The following is a 20,965-nucleotide window of genomic DNA, read 5'->3' as shown; positions in this document are numbered from 1 at the left end:
GAAGAATTTGAACGTATTAAAATACACTTTTATTTACAATGTAAAATAATTAAAACCAATAGCACACACACACAAAAATCTATTTCCCAAAAAACAAAAAACATTTAAAACCATAAAAATATAAAAAACAGAAGCCAATTTCAGCCACTAAATAAAATTAAGACTGAATTTTTAAGTTTGTTTCCCTTGCAATTCCGACTCAGAATTCTGAAATATTTCTCGCAAATGTTTATCTCACAATTGCCAGAACAAAATTCGGAAGTCTAAGATGTAAACAGAATGACAAGAAATACACAATTCATTTGTGTTGAAAATGGCTTCCAATTACGGTATGTACATTTTCAAAGGACATACACAAAGTAGTCAAATCAAGTAATAGGACATAAGAGAATGGCTGTAATAGGCATTACTGATTGAGTCAGACAGACTGAAGAGACAACATCCCCATCCATCTGTCAGGCAAAGAGCATCAAAGGTAAATTATTGGGCGTCCTTAGGTTTGTCCATTATTAAGCATATCAAGTGTGTGAGTGACCAAAAACCCACACACAAAGATTGCTGCAACAATATCCTGTGTATATGTTTAACTGGAATTGTAATAAATAGGTTAAACTTTGGACAAAACAGGACTTTCTGAGAAATCAAGCGACCATGGGTCCATCAGGCTGGAGTGGAGTCAGGTATGAATTGTTTCTGCACATATTAGTGATTATCAACAAATGTCTCCGTCTTGCATTGTCAAGTCACCTTCTCAGTTCTCCAGGAAGCTGAATATACTCCGCAGGGGGCCTTGAGAGGTCTTTCCTATGGGGTTGTTTAGCCTGCATGGTCTCTTAGCAGCAGGGTTCATATCATCAACTGGACCCCTCTTCTTCACCTGGGGTTCAAACACAGTCTGAGATTAATCTAAGAAAGCAAGTAAGTAAGCCGGAACAATCAAAGAGGACAAAAACTTGTTGACTGACTGCTTGTACAGACAGAAAAAAGGTTTGTGCAATGACCCTCACATACAGAGCTGTATATCACAGCAATTTAGTTTCAAATTGTTAAGACGAGTGAAGGATGCTTTGAAACCCAAAAAGGATGACGACAGTGAGAAACAAAAATATTTAGAATGACACTGTCTAAGAATGAAATGTAATATTGTCCAATCTGTATGGTAGAGTATGTTAATAAAATATAACTTATACAATTGGGGCGGTTGTATTTTGTCTCCCTGCTCTTCTATTAGAGACATTTAGATCGTGTCAAAGGTCATGTCTCACATAGACACAGGATCTGAGTCCGACACAAATTTTGACCTGATGGTCAAGATTCGATTTATCCCCTGAGCAACCAGGCAGGCTCTATTAGCTCATTGGTAAAAATATCAGCACTTGCACAGGAAACCAGGTTCAAATCCAGGTTAGATGAGGAAAGTTACAATGACATTCAGACACAGGGACACATTTCTACCGTCGACTCTATACGGAAAGTACCATAATCTGCGAATTTCTATACATTTATTACACACAGTTGTTTCATAACGGGAACTTTGGAAAACAAGTAAAAAATTGTGCTCTTTGACATGTGACACCCCCAGTTTACACTGCTCAACCCTTACATCTTCACTCTATGGCCTTAAGTATGAGTAATATGGGCTTTGGCTCCACCTAGTGACACAATATTAAAATGACACCACCTCTGACAACAGTAAACCTTAGTTAACATATGTACTCATATCTATTATATCATGCGGACACATGAAAACATTGCAAGCTCTCACTGTTTTGATTACAAATAAACAAAATGTGTTCTGAATCTGAAGAAAGCATGACATGGCTTCCTAGAGAAATGTTCAAATTAATAAATCAAAAGCATCTAAGTTTTGCCATGCTATGTGCTTCTATTTTTCAAACACTCAAATACATCTGAGCTGTGCATCCTGTGACTCACTACATGTACACCTTTCTATAGATCTGCCTGACTTTAACTTATGGCTACTCGCTTTGGTCTAATTTAGCCTTGTACTCCACTTCCAAGGAGCTACTGTCAGCCAACAGAAATGACATTTTCAACTGAAAAACTAAAACAAAAAAACAACAACTACGTGTTGATATGAAAGTTCAGTTGAAAATACGTGTATTTGGTCAGCTGACAATGCCGTTAGAGGAAGTTGTGGCTTTCAAGCCCGTGAAAGCCACAACTGGGTTTTTCCAACAGCGTTTGTTTGTGGTACAAACACAATGCTGTGTTTAGTGGCCATTGTACCTATGTGAAACATAACCTCACCCACCTGTTTCTTAGGAGCGTCTGAGGTTTTCGCCTCCTTCTCAGGGGACAGTGTTTGGAAGAGGAACCCGCGGCTGTTTCGTGGTGCTATGGGGTTCCCCTCCGAGATGGACGCCAGCTTCTGGAGGACAGCACGAGGCTGATTCAGTAGTGAACCCCTCCTCACCTGGGAAGTTAAGAGGAATTAACACAGAATTTTTATTCATGATGCATGTGTACTGGCATAATTGTATTGCTGATATATTGCTTATACGATAAATAACAAGACCAGGAGACCTGGTTCTGCCAGACCCAGAATGAAGTCCTAGTATGTAACACACCTACAAACCACTTTATATGGCTGGAGCTTAAGGAAAGGGGGCATGCCTAAGGACAAAGGGGGTATGCCCATGTATGGAGAAAACAGGTACAAAACATGCACTACGTCACGGCTAAGCCGGACTTCACATGACGTGTCAGCCTGTGTATGCCCATGTATGGACGAAAGGGGGACAGACTTTTTGGGCTGGGGCCGGAGGACAAATGAACCATGCCCATGTATGGACGAAACAGGTACAAAGCCTCATGTAAGCCCTACCCCTTGGGTCTGGCAAAAACAATTGATAACAAAAAAAAAAAGAGGGTTTAACAAATCACAGAACAAGCAGAAAAAAGCTTTGACAACATTACTTTCTTTAGAGTGGTATACATGAACACACCCATTTGACAATGACTTACCATTATTGGTTGTGAGGGTCTCTGGAATGGATTTACACTTGGTGCCTTCATCTCTAGCTGTGATGCCACAGGTGGTTCTGTGTGGAAAAAATGAAGGACATTGGAGCCCAGAGTCCATTTAGTCTACCTTAATCCCTTCATTCACCCATTTAAACAAGTGCTTCAACAGTCATTCAGATAAGATTGACGATCTGGCTCAGACCTAGGCTATACGAGCGTTTATGCGAGAGCAGTTTCGGGAGTCGGGACTGGCGCCGCTGTAATCTTTTCATGGACAGTGAGGTCTCCAAATGTATACAGAAGCTACGTCCTCTGGAGTGATGTGCAACCTGGGTTAAGGATAGACGCTCCAAACCTGTGCCCAGAGCAGGTGATCACGCTGTGTGTGGAGTTGGGCCAAGGGAGATCGGAGATATAACCATCCCAGCACACACCAGCCTTCATCCATTAATGTTTATGCATTCATTCATCAATCACTCCATAAACGTTCAGATTATGACTGCCTTGTCATAATCTCTCATTAACGTTTTTGATTGATTGATTGAAAATTTTATTAGGCAAAAGAATGTAAAACAACAGTTACATTTATAATACTTTTGTCTAAAAGGTCCGACCAAAAAAGTCCTTGCGGACTTGTTTCCGTTGAGGTCCTTGAATTAATTTCATAGACATATATAGTAGCAACCAAACAGTTCAACATGGCGTCAGTGGCGTCACAGCAGCCCGTGACTCACGGGGAATACATGATTGCTTCATTTTAGTGTAACTCGAACGCACACTGCGCACGTTGGTAATGGGTTAAATTAATATTCCATTCATAACGATGTGATTGGCGTCATTCATGTAGGCCGCTAACCTACTTGACAAAGATTGTACCGTTACAGAATATATGGTAATCCCACTGTCAAAGACTGCCGTTTCCACAGTGTGCCAAAATGCTGCACAGTTGGGCTTGCAAGTAGGTGCGCGTGTGTAGTTGGACGAGGACATGACAGGCAGCGGGGCGGGCGGGGGAAACGCTTTCCTTAGGTTGTTTGGTCGTATTCCGGTTCTTCATATCGTAAAATTCGGGGCGTTTCTAGAATATTTAAGGGCGTGTTATATAAATGACGGTCTGTTTCAACTGTCAGATTTATCAAAGCTCAGACGATTTGTACGCTAGGATTAGCTGTATACGATTGCGTGATAAATCCCACGTGGACGTGGGCGTAAGCTGATTCCTGGGCTCAAATTTAAGCTGGTTTGTACGTTCCATTGATAAATGAGGGCCAAGGTGTTCCCCAAATGTATACAATGTCCAGCTGAGTGGAATTAATAGACGGCCAGGGACCTGGGGGGGTTGGGGGCAGTGCAGTATATGGCTGTATTCTTGAGATTTGCAGCCAATCTTGCCAATATTAGCCAACATTACAGTCATTTAGCAGACGCTTTTATCGAAAAGCGACTTACAATAAATGCATTCAACATAGTTAGGGAACGAAACTACTAATCACCAGAAGTATTAAGTGCATTCTCTTCTAAAACAAGCAACTAAGAGTATACCTAGTGCTAAGGTAAAAGTGCAATATATCAGCTACCTACTTTCATAAACAGGTGAGACAAAATAGGAAAATCAAATGAGCAATAGCTAAAACAAATAAGTGTATCGAATAAACAAGATTCAGTAAAACAATAAAAGCCAACAGCACAATTATCCAGGTTATCAAATTTGTCAAACATTACTGTAGCCAACAGGATATATAACAGTGTGTCCACACTCTAGGTCTCTAGGTCTGTTTTTTTAGGACTTGCAATGTACTGTGACAAATTGATTGGCTCCACCTCTTTGGGTAGCGTTTTGCTTTTGTTGACACTGACAGTTGATTCACGTGCATCCAAACAGGCATCACTCTTTTGCTTCCAGTAGGCTCTCAACCCCCAAACATATTTTGTCATAGGAAGTAATCCATTTCTCATTCAAAACGGTGCAGTTCAGACAGTGACAAGTTTGCCGAAACAGCACAGAATAATTCTCTGCACACCGTCAGTAAAAGCTAGCTTTGACGTGCACTGGAGCACACTAGTGTTTAGAGGATTTGTGTGTGATACTTAAAGACAGTGCATCTGAAAAACACAAGATGGTATGTATACCAGGCTGACCTTTCCTCTGCAGAGTCTTGGCAGTTAGTTTCTTGGCTAGCTTCATAAACTGGCTGTCGTCCTCTCCGATGTCCTCATCGTCTGCGTCCAGGTCCTCCCCCTTCTTGGCTTTCTGTTCCGACTGTGGACACAAACACAGGAATGACAACTCAACACCACCTGACAACAACGTAAACAATTATTTTCCACCATTCTTTTTTCTGGTATTTCTGCATTTGATGTCCTCCAAAACAAACTTAGCTAGGCAGTGGTGGACAAAGTACTCGACAAAAGTGAAAGTCAAATTTGGCACATGCCACATGCCTGGCTTTGCACACTGGGACTGCACAATACGGGCAAAATTTCCTCAATAGTTGGCCTACATACAGTACGTATTTAACTCAAACACAGCCTTACCTGTTCTCTGAACCACTGCTCCCTCTCCATTCTCTCCTTCCTCCTCTGCACCTCAGACGGGTCCACATCCCCTTCCTCCTCCTCATCTTCCTCACCCTCTCCCATCCCATCCATCTCAAAGCCATCGTCTCCTGCCAAAGAAACAAAAAGTCAGTTTGTCAGTTTTAGACAGCATAGTTTAACCCATTAAAACCGGGAAAGCATCTGTGTCATTTTAGATTTTAGCGTTCTCTATTAAAAAATAGCAGAGATACCAAGTTTGAGAACTACTGGTTTAGAAGGCATTTGTAGAATCGGCCTCAGGACTTAATGGGTTAGACCTTGTTTGCATGACAATAAAACCCTTCCTTGGTTTATGTACCCATATTCTTCCAGCGGAAGCTGCGGGCTCGTCCAGGACCATCGGAGTGCAGGTCCCCATCGGCCAGGAAACGCTCCTGGTATAGTCTCAGCTGACGTTTATCATCATCCATCACCTGTTTCCTGTTGTATGGATGATGGCAGAAGTGAACTTGTTATTTGCAGATCTTACAGCTTAAAGCTTTTAATTAAGGGCTTACAAGCACCCAGCCCTCTTCTCTTCACGTCGTCTTGTACAGCGTGCAATTCTACGAGGGTTTTCATCTGCATGTGTATGAATATTCCATTTTTGTGTGGATTCCTTTTCAAGACACCAATCGTGTTCTCACACTACATATCGGTACTGTTTACCGTCTTATGTTTGAAGAATTGCAAGTTAAAAATCACACAAAGCTCATTACGTTTGCCAAGTCTAAAGACAGAACAGCTCTAAGAGCTTTTGTCCATGGTGGTCTGATATGCTGTCTGGACTAGAACCGGCCTCTAGGCTATAACATTGCACCGTCATGTTTGTCCTAGTGATGACAAAAACCACACTACTTGTGTGTTCAGTGTCCAAAGCTTTGTTTCCTTCTAGCCGTCCCTCCGTCTACTCTGGTTGCACTGGGTTCCCCTCATTGCCCCACCAACTCCAAAACCTTGTCATCAGATCCCCAGAGAGACGGAGGGAGCTTGCCTCCTGGCAGTGATTTGTGCTACTGTATACTGAGCATATCTTTCTAGTTAAATCTTGTGAAAGTGTTAGAGTGTCATTTAAAACACTACTATTTTCAACAACTACGGTATGACATCAGCTGCTACTTACATGTGGATCTTGTTAACTTGGTCCTGCAGCTCTTCATTTGACGGGAGCTCATCCAGCAGCTCCTCTTCCTCATATTCACTTCCTCCTTCGTCATCCTCATCGTCACTGCCACTTCCGGACAGCTCAGCCTCTGCGTCCAAGTAATCAGTCAGCCGCCTGGAGATGCAAAGGAGAGAGGGGGGGCAACTGAATTTAAGGCTTCTACTTTTAGGGAATTTCCTCATTCAAATATATCACTAAAATGTTACTTTGGGCTCAAGCACTCAATTCAAAAGTTATGTTTGGGTATCTATGTAAAACCTCAGCAAAAGAAACAAGTTAACCATTAACTGTCCTGCACTTACATCTTCTTCTTCTTCTTTTTCTTAACAGGGTGAGGGTCAAAGACAGCCTCCATCTCTTCATCCTCAACCCCGTCCTCATCATCCTGTTCCTCTCCATCTTCTGACTCCTCGTCTTCTTTTTCCTCTTCTTCTGACTCCTCGTCTTCTTTTTCCTCTTCATTCTCCTACAAACACACACACACACACACACGTGTTGTATGTCGCATCGCTTAGATCGCAAAGACAAGACATGACATAGATGCACGTATACACAGCTCAAAGGGCTTACCTGGTCACTCTCGCTGTCCAAGTCTGACAGAATTCTGAATTCACATTCATCCTCCTCCTCCTGCTCTTCCTCCTCAGTTTTCTTCCTACTGAAACGGTTGTTTTTCATCGTTAAAACTTAATTCTGAGTGATATATGTGGTGTTCATAGGTGGCATCAAATAAGTAAGTTAAGCTTCGAGGGATATTCTTAATATAGCATCTCGTGGCAGTCTAAGTGAGAAGTCTTCACACACAAAGTATATTATGGATTTTAAATATATGATATGGTAGAGTTTTAACACAACACTGCCATATTCCTATTTATTTATCATCTAGTTTAGTTGGGTATTTATTTATCATCTAGTTTAGTTGGATCACTTTTTACCCGTTAACTGTTGAAGCCTTCTGAGCCGTACTTGAAACTGGCCGTGAGGGAGATGCATCTAAAGGACAGAGGGGGGAGTCAAAATGCACTGTTATTATGCAATATATAAAAAAGGTACAATTGTGTTACATCAATATTAAGTTTGAGTGCTCCTACATTTTTGTAAATTAAAATGACTTGTTTTGAAATGTTTTGCAAAGAACTCAGACGCTGGGGTTCTAGCCAGCATACCTGGACTAGGGAACTTTCCCGAGCAGAGCCCAAGCAGCTGGTCCATGCTCTGCATGTCTGTGCTGTCATCCTTCCTCTCGACCTCCGTCTCTCCAGCCTGTGTGGTGGGGAACGCTCCCGAGCACAGCCCCAGCAGCTCATACTCCTGCGTGGAGCGGAGCTTCCTCTCGGCCTGTGTCCTTCCAGCCTGTGTGGAGGGGAATGCCCCAGAGCACAGCCCCAGCAGCTCATCCTCCTCCGCCCTCCCTGCCGCCTCCGCTGACACATTACCAGTCCCGAAGCTGCCTGAGCACAGGCCCAACAGGCCTCCCATGTTGCCATCCATGGCGTTCTCGTCCATATTGTCCAGAACCAACTGCCGCTTGTGCGAGCGGGGCACTCCAGTACGAGGCCCCACATTGAGGAAGCCGTCTGCGTCCAGTAGCTGGGACTGGGTGTCATCTTCCAGGGAGAAGCGGCCCTGGGAGAACCCTCCATGACTTGGGCCCGGCGCTACACCACCTAGGGGGCCAGAGTCTGCGCCAGGCGAAGGTGGGGCATAAAGGTCCTGAGAGTCCTCCACTGGTAGAGATAGAGAGGCTTCAGACAGCTTACCTGAACTCTGATGGACACAGAGAGAGAGAGAGAAACAGATGAATTTAATACACTCATGTACTTACAGATGGACTTCTAATTGGATGTATATCCATTTATATTAAAAGCATTGCATCACTTTAATTGGGGTATGTTTGAATTATCACTGTACACATATGTGCTGAATCTCACCTTAGAGGCTGAACCGAGGAAGCTGGGTCTGAAGAAGTGGGGTGAGGGGGAGCGGAACACGATCGCATTGAACGCTCCTCTTCCTGTGGAGCGCTGGTGACTGACAGGCTGCTGGTAGGATGGGATCATGGAGCCCAGGAGCTCAAAGCTACCGTTGTGGCTGTTGTCCTTCATCAGGGACAGAGAGTCTTCCTCCTCTATGAGAGAGAAATAAATTGTATGAAGTTTGACTCCATAAGTGTAACTAGAAACGTTGTTAAATTCAAAGGAAAGTTGGCGTGTGGGGCAATGAAGTTCTTTAACAACATAAAATACTTTATGTATGTGGTGGGGGCGGCCATAGCTGATTAACGGAAGGTGCCCGGTGTCCCTCAGCAAGACACTTAATCCCTAACTGCTCCCTGAGTGTTGTACTAATAGCACTCACTGCTCCTAATAATTTGCAAATATACAGTGACAAAAATACGGTGTGGGGACTTGGGACCATTTCATTGAACAACAAGTGGGGACCAAATTCTTTAATCGCACCACAAATAGCAAAAATAGCCCATCTACAAGCGTGTGCACAAAAGTGTTACGCCAGTGTTAATATGGTTAAATCAAACTGGAAAGAAAGTTGTGCTAGTTATTAGTACTATTTAAAATTTCCGTTTCAAGTTTTTATGTGAACAATTAGATTCCATTACTGCATTGATGATGCAACTTACTTATGAAAGTTATTATCAAAAATATTATAATCAAAAAGATGACTCACCCGTCTTTGTCTCGCTGTCCTCGCCCGAGGCACAAGTTCTTCTCACACCATCACTGGGAGCAGAAACCAAAACAACATCAAGTTGCAACAAGAGCTTCTTTATTCTTTTAGATAGATCTCTGCTTTAGCACAGTATTCTGCTCTTGTCTCAAAAAAAGAAAAAGATGATGAGATGGCTACACATTAATTTCTTGACCAAAAAACAACAACATAAACATACACTCCTCAAAACCCACACACAACCACATACCCGGTGCGAGAGCAGGAGCTGCCAGCGAAAAGCAAGAGCGTTCCATCAGCGCTGAGGTTGGGTGGAGGACAGCGTCCCTTCATCCCAACAGGAGATGGGCTCCCGATACTCTGGACCACACTGCCTCCTTCCTCGTCTCCACCCTCATCTTCATCTTGCTCATCTCCTTCCTCAACATCCTCACCATCGTCACCTCCTAGCAGGTCATCCACACACTGGGGGAAGTGGGGAGAAGGGGACATGTGTTCTGAGTGAGTGCAATGGGATGCTGATAATGTAACAAAAGACATACTCTTGGAATGTGTCTATGGTCCCCCACACCTATAGAGGGGAACTGGCCATCTTACCTCCTCTCCCTCAGACTCATCGGTCATTTCTTCTTCCTCCTCTTCCTCACCACAGTCTTCGTTGTCTAAGCGATGTAGTTCGGCCTTACGAGCCCTTTCCTCCAGCCTCCGCAGGGCCATGGCCTGCTGCAGACGCTGCTTCAGACTCAGCAAATTCACTCCTGACAAAGAAGACGACCACAGGAAGGTTACAGTCAGCTGGGTGATTTTACGTACAATATGTGCATGTGACGCGTGTGCGATCCCGTACCAGGCTTGGTAGCAGCGGGCTCGTCCGACCCCTCTTTGACGGTGACGGTAACTGACTCTTCACGCAACTCTTCCTGTCCAGAAGGGGTGCTGTCTTTTCGGATGATGCTCAGCTGCATTGTGCGCTCTCTCTGGGGTCTTTTCACAGGCTGCAAGTGGCGAAGGTACCGTTCCTTCAGGGCTTCCACTCCTGGGAGAAAGAAGGAAACATCACTTAATTACAGACCAAGACGGGACAATTTTCTTCATTGAGGCCAACCTCATAAGGCTGAAAGTAATTTATCTGTATATACCATTTGCCCCTGGGTGTGGTTACTAAGCAATCATTTTCATTCCTAAAAATAGAAAGTGAGTTTGTGCTCAGGAGGCAAGTGATTCAATAATCTCATCGTTGACTTCCTTTAGGCTATTACTAGCCAACTCAAAGAGACTGACTTACCAGGGTTGACCTCCAAGTGAACAAATTCTCCGTCATCAGCGGACAGTTTGGGAACAGGTGGCGGGTCCAGCCCCAGCTCTCTTAGCATAGCCAGTTTGTCCTTCTTAGTCTTGGCAGGGCCCTGTGCTGCAGGCTTTGCACATGTTGGATCAACAGTGACTGACTGGGGAGGAAGAGGCTGATCTAAAGCACTGGTTCTACTTCCAACCTCTGCTTGAGTATCGTTCACAGTCGCCATTTGGGTCAGTCCAGGTAGAGAAATAGCCATCTCCTCCTCACAGCCTGAAGAAGCTTTGACTTCTGCCCCATCTGCTGTCATAGACTCCTGGAGACTCTCAGACAGATAAAGCATTGGGCCCGATTCCTGTTCGGCATCCAGGCTCGCAGGCTGTTCTCCAGCCTGGTTGATTTCCTGCTGTGGGGAAGAGGTGGCGGCTGGCTGGGGTGGGATCTGGATATGGGTGGACGATAGATCCAGAGAGGGAGCAGCAGAGTCCTGCTCTACAGGTGGTTGCGGTGGCTCACTGGGTGGGTTGGCAGGAGGTGGAGGAGCTGGAGTGGCCTCCGGTATCCTGGCCTGATACTTGGCTGATCTGACAGAAGTGAATGAACAAGGAATTAGCATGAGGTTGCCGTTATCATTTCGAACCATTATCTCTGTGCAAATACTGCTTATTTACTTCAGCAGCACCATGGCAGAGCCCTCTGGCCTGGTTCTCTTCTTAAAAAACTCATCAAGGGTTTTGGGTTTAGGGATGTGGTATGGCAGGCCAAGCGTAGACTCTGTCAAGAAGCACAGTAATAGGCACGTGTCATACATACACTTGTCATCCACACTGAACCATAAGAGATGTAAAGGATATCATTTCTGAAATTAGGTTAACAATGAACTCCAATTGTAAAAACTGAAATCCATTGGTTTAAATATCAAAAGGAAAGCATCGTCAAACAAATCTGATAAAGACGCTCTGAAAACTGACCTCTGACCAGCCTCTGAGATTCACTGTGGAGCTGCATCATGGCTTCTTTACTGGCCCGGGCTGCCTTTCTCTCCTAAGTACATCGCAGAACAATCCATGAGTCGATGTTAATGGAGGACAGTCAATAAGAATAGGCTAACAGCTGTCAAGAGTTAGCAAGCCAGGTTAGAAGCACTTTATGATAAATGTATAGTATTTCACCGTTCAATCTTGTGGACAGTAAAAGTCAAATGTGCAGTGCATACCTGAGGTCGCTGAGGTCTCTCTGTCGGCTCGTCACCGTCCTCTTCCTGCTCCTCATTCATGTAAGGCTCCTGGAGGAAGAGCAAATGCTGATAAACGAATGGATTCTCTAAATATTTCATGCCTTAGTCGTTTACTTTATTCTAAATCACACCCCAGTTATTATATCTTCTTTGTTACATTGTTAGCACCGTCTGTGGAGTATGTCACAGAAACATTTCACTGCACATACTTGAGTGACAAATAAAACCTCTTTGAATCTTGGAACTAGTCTCAACCAGACGTCACAACCACAGTTTTTCTCACATACCTTCTGTCCAGAGAGGGAAGTGAAAAACACCTTACCGGTCAAAAGGACGCCACAGCATCCATGTAAATCTAACAATAAATCACAGTTCCTGGATGGCGAAGGTTTGCTGCTCTGACCGACACTGTCACTATAATTTCATTTTCAGAAGCTTTATAAGTTGGTTTGCAATGCGTCTTGGATAATGCTACCAAAAGCATCTTGCGTACGAGAAGATGAAAAGGAAATTATTGATTGAGGACACTGGAGATACATTCTCTTTAGGGTCATTCAGGGATCACAAGTGACATTGTTGGTATACATACTCGAACTGCGCATGCGCAAAGGGGGATATTCAGTGCTTAAGCACCTCCTCTGGTGGTCTTCAGCAGGGATTCTCACTGCATCAAAACATTGATCAACTAGTGGTGGCAGTGGTTCAGAAAGTAGAGAGGCCACCTGGGAACCGGAATGTTCCTGGTTCGAGCAAAAGCTCCTCCCTGTCTAATCATAATTGAGAAAGACAACTCAACCCGAACTGCTCCAGATGAGTAGTATGGCATGGTTGCCTTCGCTGTCAGTGTATGAATGCTAGTTATGCAACACACATTGTAAAGTGCTTTGGATAAAGGAGCTATAAAATGCAAACGATTTATCTGATATTTCTATGGTAAACATCTCACCACTGCAACATTGAACACTGAACATTGGCATGCAACATAGATGATCTCCAGCCTGGCTCCTTTTATTTGTACCTTGTGTTTTTTGGCCTTCTGCTTGACGGCTGCTCTGATGGCATCCAGAGATTCCTCCTCATCCTCCTCCCCTAGGCCAGTGTCAAACAGGTCTGTGTCACCTAGGAGACAGCCACTGTCGTTCAGAGCCCGGGGATGAGGTGCGTCCTGCAAAATATAAATGGCTAAAATGTCAGTACACACACACGCACACACAGAAAGCCTGATTGAGTGCATTTTAATCACAGATCAGTGTTTAATTGGCCATTTGGTAAATACATTTGAAACATTACACAGTCTAACAGGTGGAACAAGCCGATCTGACCAGAAGCAGGATCTTTACAAACCTCACTCATCTCAGTGAATCGCTCGTCCTTCTTCTTCTTCAGTTTCTCCACCGCTTTGCTACTCCTCTCCCTTTTCTCTTTGTGCCTCTGGCTCCTCTCCCTCTTTTTCGGTTTCACTTCCCCTTTCACCTCCTCTTTCTCAACCTCTTCCCCCCTCTCTGGCTCGCTCTCCTCGCTGTCGACAGGAGCGCGGGCTATCTTCCTGCTCTTCTGTGCTCCTTTCTTCTTCTTCTTCAGCTGCTGCCCCTCTTCCTCGGCTTCCAACGCTCCCGTCTCCATCTCCTCCGCACTGGACGCAGATAAGACCAGGGCGTCGGGCATGGCCGCACCGGTCCCCTCAGCGGCCTCCTCTTCCTCATCGCTGTCCTGGAGAGCCTTCAGACAACGAGGTTTCCTGTGAACCATGATGTCTTCTTCGTCATCATCAGTGTCTGGAAAGAAATCAAGGCATTAGAAACACTGATCATCCAAGAACCCACTATTGTGTTTTAGGGTTAGTCTGTCTGCAGGAGTCTAGCCGTCTATAAGAGGATCGGTCTGTGTGTGTGTGTGTCCAGAGCTAATCTTGCAAAACACTGGACCAATATGAAATACAATTTTGTGTGCACTCTGTCAGTCGGCCACAAAAGTACCTCAAATAATTTTGTTTCTCATTTTATACTGTTCTAAATATTTAACTTTAAATGGGAGTCAACGTTGTTGCTCTGATTGGGCTGAAACACTATATGGTCTGCACTAAAGGCTTCGTCATTAACACCGCTACTGCTGATGGCCTAGCTTGTTTTGGGTTTAGACAACTTTTGTATTGTTGTGGTAATTCACCTGGATGGTCCTCTTTACTGTTGGTTGTCTCCATGACCACCAACTCCTCTGAAGGAGAGCCCATTCCGCTGTCTGAATCACTCCCTGCTGTTGTCTGGACCACTGCTGGGAACTCTTCTCCCTGGTCGAAGAGGAGATCAAATGATGTTCACCCTCCATGCACACACAGCAAATGTCACTCATGAACATAACATTGGTACTACATATTGTCCACTTCTGAGTTCACAACTATTGTGCTAAAAAACGTTTCCAGACCGAGCAACAAACTGTTAAATGAGACCATTTCCATTTGATCCAGGCTCATCATAACATACTAGGCCTCTCATCATTTGAGAGTCCCTAGCAAGAACTAAGCTTTCAGCAGCCAACATGTGTTATGTAATGTATGTTTTACTACTACTACAACACAAATGTGCCTATGTTCATAATGTGTGCACTGTATGATATTGTAAGGTCTGTCTTAATAAGATCCAGCTCAAAGCAGTATAGTAGCATTTAAGTTTAACAACAAATAACCGGGTTAATCAACTCCATAGTACATTAAGTCATATTAATGAAACAAATAATCGTTGCATTAAAGTCTGTGATACCTAGTAGTTGCAAAACGGCTGCGAATTTGTGGCGCCTTGCAAAACCAAACAATGAAAACTATGAATGAGGAGCAGACAGACAGAAGTTAGCCAGCAGTAGCTTGCTTACAGTCTTCTGTGTTTCCGCTTTAGTTGATAACTTCTCGTAAGCAATCCACTCGAGCAAAAGTGCTTAATTTTGCCACCAACTGATTACTATACTTAAAAGCGTTTTCCAAAAGTGAAAAATGACTATTTCCACAAAGTGACCAGGCCACCGTCCAACTCAGCCTGGCATGATGCTACATAACCTTGTAAACAGACGGGGTGAAACCTTCTCAGTGTCGATGCAAAACGTTTTGACTGTGACAGAGTGAAAAAGGTACACGGCGTTCGTCAAATAGATCATTTAGAGTAGATCAACAAGCCTTTCCTCACCTGTTGTTGTTGAGACTGGACGATCAGGCTCATCTTGGTTCGCTAGTTATACGTTAAAACTGTTTTGTGTTTTGTAGAGGAAACAGGAAACCTTCGTCTAAACGAGAAGACAACGTTTCATCGATCATAACCAGGCAAAGACAAACAAATGCCCTGTGCGGTAAATCTTATTTTATGTTGTTAGGTCGCATTTGAAAGATGGATTACATAATCTGAGCGGCTCTCCTTCCTCCCGCCTGATCTCTACACTGAATAGGATTTTTGAGCTTTCGCGCGCCGTGACAGCTGGTGGAGCGCAGCGTTGCCAGGTTTTGTGAGAGAAATAAGCAACCAGGTCTAGGAAAACAAGCCCAGAAGAAGCCACATGAGCACTTTGCATCGGCTATTTGAAAATAGCAGATCTACAAGCTCACAACGTGTTGTGAGCTTGTAGATCTGCTATCTTCAAAAACGCTTGCAATAAAATGTGGAATATTTGGAATCGTTTTGAAACATTCTAACAACACAAATGAAATGGCACAAAACATTTTCATGAAAAAGATTTGAGAACAACTGGTTTAGATAATAATTGAACATTTTGGAAGCAAGCCTAAATAAGCAAGTAAACTTTAACAAGCCCAAAAAACAACGCAACTCGCAACTACCAAGATTATCTTTACAGAAAAATAAGCCCAAAGTTGCTTATAATAAGCGGACATGTCAACCGTGTTGTTGGAGCGTCAGCGAGCGTTTCCTCTCCGAGTGTCAATCATTCTGTTGACGTTTCACTTTCCCACTGGTTGGTTGAACAACATGTAAACCCCGCCCCCACGTTGAGTTGGTGGTGCTCGTTTTACCAAACCTGGAACGCCTGGTTAAGCGGCGGGGCGGGCGGCTGGGTTTGATAGGATATAAGCATACAAGCCATAAGGCTTCCCGCCCATCTCACACATGTTTACAGAAAAACAGACGCTGTTAAAGAAGAAAGAAAGAAAGAAAGAAATAATCGGTATTTTATTTTACTTGTGCAAGTAAAAAAAAAAGAAACAAATAATACAACAATAACATAAAATAAAAAGGTTTGTTAGAACAATTATCCAATATATAATTAATAATTTACAGACACACGCCCATTCACAAACAATATACAAAACAATGCAATGTCAATGTTATATAAAACAATACAGCCTAGTCCATATAGATCAATACAGATGTTCACAATACTAGACTAATTTCCAACTGAAAGTAGTTTATTTGTAAATGTTTTGTCTATGTTCGAAAAAATACAAATAAAATAAAGTGCCCTCTTGGCCCAGTGTATAAGAAAGCATGATAATGTGCAACACAACATTGCCTATTGTAGCACCTTTTCACATTTGTAAAGTGCATTATAAATTATTATTATTCCATTATTACTATTATTATTATTATTATTATTACCATTATTATTATTATTATTATTATTATTATTATTATTATTATTATTATTATTATTAACATGTTGAAGTGCTCTATAGGTGCCATTCGAGTGGATAAAACATGATGAAATGCCCTCCAGGGTGACCTTCCAGTGGAGAAAACGTGATGAAGTAGTTTCCAAACTGGGGGTTACTTGTAACCTGATTCGTTACTTGGGGGTCACCAGATGATTATAATATGCAACATTGTTTGTACTCAACAGTAAACAAACAGTATACAGTATAAGTGTATCTGTCTGTATACAGGGTATCTGCACATTTCTAAAGTTACAATTTAATGACCTCTGAGACCTTTTTAATACCAAATTGGCCACATTTTACGTATAAGAAAGTGGCAAACATTGTGAAAATAGCCTGATCTACAAGATCATGTGCGAGGCGTGGTGAGCTTGTTGTTCAGCTTTTCACAATATTTATCTGTGGTACCGAGTCAAACTAAATGTAATGCCTACAATGCCAAGTGCTTGTCAGGGTTCAAATATGATTATTTTTGGGGGTCGTGGCCGTTGTTTGGGAACCCTTGCTCTATGCCCTTCCAGTAGAGAAAACACGTGTCCTCTTCATGCCCTTCCACTGGAGAAAGTGTGCTATTGCCCTACATACTCTAACAGTAGTTGGCCTCCCAATAAGTGCAAGACAATGTGCCAGCCGGCCAGCAAACCATGGGCATCTCTTACAATGAATGCACAAAATCTCTGTTAGGGATGGATTAAATGTGTGTCACTAACCGTTTAGGACTAAATAACTGAAATGTACAAAATTAAGTAATATAAAAATAAATAAAATATGAATAGTATGGAATAAATCACTTAAATATAATCTAATTGTTCCTACAATATTTTACAATACTAATAATAATAAAGAATGAAATATAGACCTAATGTATGTTACAATACATGTTTTAGGCCCTATTTGAACTGCCCACACATAGAGGACTGCAACTTTATTTATTGATATGACGTCATCCATAGACGCTTGACCTCAGTTTACTGCCCACAGTCCAAACGTTTACCAAAAAAGGTCCAAATGGCCATCCCTATTGTCTGTACGTCTATATACGTCTGTCTGTAGTTCACATATCTCGGGAACCATATGACCGCCCGATTTCAAACTTGGTGCGTGTGTGGCAGATGACTCGAGGTAATGCGGTGCCGGCGTCGAGTCAGTCGAATAGGCGGTTGTCCAGAACTACTGATTCAACCGATACACCCATAGGAGATCCGGTTGTCCAGAACCAATGATCTGACCGCTATGCCCATATATGCTCATATCCATATATGGGCATGCCTATATATGGATATATACTGATGATATCAGGGATCTCCATACAGACAGACAGACAGACAGACAGACAGACAGACAGACAGACAGACAGACAGACAGACAGACAGACAGACAGACAGACAGACAGACAGACAGACAGACAGACAGACAGACAGACAGACAGACAGGTACAACGGGTATAGGCAACGAGCACAACGGGTATTGCATAAGCGGGTGGGGCATACATTCCCATATTGCATTGTTCCCGAGTAGCAAGACCATAAGGATCTGCCTGTGTAAATCGGCATTGTTGGTAATGGTTTGTGTAATGTGTGATGTCAGACCGGAGATTGGCCATATATGGCCTATATAAGTTGTTGGAACTGATTTTCGATGTCCATTTCATCTGAGGACTACTAAATGATACATTAGGGGCACTATAGATCAACAGAACAATATAACAATAGACTTGACAAGACAGACATGAATGATGACATTAACCCAGATCTGTGGCAGGAGGCCTGCTGGATTGTCATCAGCTCCTATTTTGATGAGAAAGGTTTAGTGAGTCAGCAGCTGGATTCATTTGATGAGTTCATTCAGATGTCGGTTCCGAGGATCGTAGAAGATGCACCGCCCGTCATCCTGCAGGCGGAGGCCCAACACACCTCTGGAGAGGTGGAGGAACCGCCGAGCTACCTGTTGAAGTTTGAACAGATATATTTGTCCAAACCTACTCACTGGGAGAAGGACGGGACTGCATCTCCCATGATGCCCAATGAAGCACGACTACGCAACCTCACATACTCTGCCCCACTGTATGTAGACATAACTAAAACCATCATTAAAAAAGGTGAGGAACAGATTCAAACGCAACACCAGCAGACCTTCATTGGTAAAATACCCATAATGCTTCGCTCCACCTACTGCCTACTGAAGGACTTAAAGGACCGTGACCTCTGTGAGCTGAATGAGTGTCCATTAGATCCTGGAGGTTACTTCATTATCAACGGTTCAGAGAAGGTCCTGATTGCCCAGGAGAAGATGGCCACCAACACTGTGTATGTGTTTGCTAAGAAGGACAGTAAATATGCCTATACTGCAGAATGTCGCTCCTGTCTGGAGAACTCCTCCAGACCCACAAGCTCCATCTGGGTTAGCATGATGGCCAGAGCAAGACAGAAGCAGTATACCGGTACTATAGGCCAGAAGATTGTATCAACTCTGCCTTACATCAGACAGGAAGTTCCCATCATCATCGTGTTCCGAGCTCTGGGCTTTGTTTCGGACAGAGACATCCTGGAACACATAATCTATGACTTTGACGACCCAGAAATGATGGAAATGGTGAAACCCTCTCTGGATGAGGCCTTTGTAATCCAGTCACAGGAAGTGGCTCTGAACTTCATAGGGTCGAGAGGAGCCAAGCCTGGTGTTACAAAGGAGAGGAGGATTAAATACGCCAAAGAGGTTCTACAGAAGGAAATCCTGCCTCATGTTGGAGTCAGTGAGTTATGTGAGACCAAGAAAGCTTATTTCCTAGGGTACATGGTACACAGACTCTTACTGGCTGCTCTTGGTAGAAGAGAACTGGACGAAAGAGATCATTATGGCAACAAGAGGCTAGATCTGGCTGGACCTCTATTGGCTTTCCTCTTTAGAGGGATGTTTAATAACCTGTTGAAGGAAATCAGGATTTATGCCCAGAAGTTCATTGACAGAGGAAGAGACTTCAACCTGGAGCTGGCCATCAAAACCAGAATCATCTCTGATGGTTTGAAGTATTCTCTGGCTACTGGCAACTGGGGAGATGTCAAGAAAGCTCACCAAGCTAGAGCTGGAGTGTCCCAGGTGCTGAACCGGCTGACCTTTGCTTCCACCCTCTCCCATCTCCGTAGAGTCAACTCTCCTATCGGCAGAGACGGAAAACTGGCCAGACCACGCCAGCTCCACAACACTAAGTGGGGAATGGTGTGTCCAGCTGAGACACCTGAGGGCCATGCTGTAGGTCTGGTGAAGAACCTAGCTCTCATGGCCTACATCTCAGTAGGCTCTCAGCCCTCTCCTATCTTAGAGTTTTTAGATACGTGGAGCATGGAGAACCTAGAAGCAATCTCACCTTCTGCTATCGCTGATGCAACTAAGATCTTTGTGAATGGATGTTGGGTTGGAATCCATAAAGACCCAGAACAGTTGATGAATGAGCTGAGAAATCTGAGAAGGACAAAAGGGGACATCATTGTGTCCGAGGTGTCTATGATAAGAGATATCAGAGAAAGGGAGATCAGGATCTATACAGATGCAGGGAGGATCTGTCGCCCCCTGCTGATTGTTGAAAAACAGAAACTGTTGCTGAAGACGCATCACATAGAAAAACTGAAAGAGAGAGACAACAACAACTACAGTTGGCAGGATCTGGTGGACAGTGGTGTTGTGGAGTACATTGATACGCTGGAGGAAGAGACTGTGATGTTAGCAATGACCCCTAATGACCTCCAGTCCAGTGGAGCAGTAAGCTACTGCTCCACATACACCCACTGTGAGATCCACCCATCCATGATCCTAGGAGTCTGTGCTTCAATTATACCCTTCCCTGACCATAACCAGTCTCCCAGGAACACGTACCAGTCAGCTATGGGGAAACAGGCAATGGGGGTTTACATCACTAACTTCCATGTCCGTATGGACACTTTAGCGCATGTGCTGTATTACCCGCAAAAGCCCCTGGTCACCACCAGATCCATGGAGTACCTCCGCTTCAGAGAACTGCCTGCTGGTATAAATTCTGTTGTTGCCATCGCTTCATACACTGGTTACAACCAGGAAGACTCCATTATTATGAACCGTTCAGCTGTTGACCGAGGGTTCTTTAGGTCTGTGTTCTATCGGTGCTACAAGGAGCAGGAGTCAAAGAAAGGCTTTGATCAGGATGAGAACATTGAGAAACCCACCAAGGATACATGTCAGGGAATGAGACATGCCATCTACGAAAAGCTAGATGATGATGGGTTGATAGCTCCGGGGGTCAGAGTCTCAGGAGACGATGTGATCATTGGGAAAACAGTCACTCTGCCAGAGAACGATGATGAGCTGGAAAGCACCAACTGCCGCTACACCAAGAGAGAC

At 43.7% G+C, this 20,965-nt stretch overlaps 2 protein-coding genes across 5 annotated transcripts in view; one reads left to right on the top strand and one right to left on the bottom strand.

Moving 5' to 3' along the window:
* Positions 1 to 12: 12 nt before the first annotated feature.
* On the bottom strand, positions 13 to 15,350 carry clspn (claspin). Of its 4 annotated transcripts, none has more exons than XM_080441788.1 (24): positions 15,120 to 15,350; positions 14,113 to 14,233; positions 13,291 to 13,721; positions 12,965 to 13,111; positions 11,926 to 11,994; positions 11,681 to 11,753; positions 11,381 to 11,483; positions 10,701 to 11,293; positions 10,263 to 10,451; positions 10,013 to 10,173; positions 9,666 to 9,880; positions 9,416 to 9,468; positions 8,662 to 8,858; positions 7,897 to 8,497; positions 7,666 to 7,723; positions 7,301 to 7,388; positions 7,033 to 7,196; positions 6,689 to 6,844; positions 5,885 to 6,006; positions 5,524 to 5,654; positions 5,128 to 5,248; positions 2,989 to 3,065; positions 2,276 to 2,437; positions 13 to 877 (listed from the first exon to the last, which is right to left on the bottom strand). In XM_080441788.1, exons 1-24 carry the CDS (start codon positions 15,150 to 15,152, stop codon positions 752 to 754), a joined length of 4,191 nt encoding a protein of 1,396 aa, XP_080297914.1. In that variant the 5' UTR covers positions 15,153 to 15,350; the 3' UTR covers positions 13 to 751. The 4 variants fall into 4 exon arrangements, with proteins under 4 accessions (XP_080297914.1, XP_080297916.1, XP_080297915.1 ...); XM_080441790.1 differs by having other exon boundaries at positions 7,033 to 7,166; XM_080441789.1 differs by having other exon boundaries at positions 7,301 to 7,385.
* A 2,972-nt stretch (positions 15,351 to 18,322) lies between these two features.
* LOC308095645 (DNA-directed RNA polymerase II subunit RPB2-like) overlaps positions 18,323 to 20,965 on the top strand; it is a gene marked incomplete at both ends in the record, with an annotated part of 3,495 nt that continues 852 nt past the window's right edge. The window contains one exon of the mRNA XM_080442693.1: positions 18,323 to 20,965. This exon is cut by the window's right edge and continues 852 nt beyond it. Within this exon, the coding sequence (XP_080298819.1) occupies positions 18,323 to 20,965 (2,643 nt within the window).

Source organism: Gymnoscopelus braueri, assembly GCF_963280865.1.
Source record: "Gymnoscopelus braueri genome assembly, chromosome: 11".
NCBI classification, from domain to species: domain Eukaryota; kingdom Metazoa; phylum Chordata; class Actinopteri; order Myctophiformes; family Myctophidae; genus Gymnoscopelus; species Gymnoscopelus braueri.
This window is presented reverse-complemented; position numbering and strand designations above follow the sequence as displayed.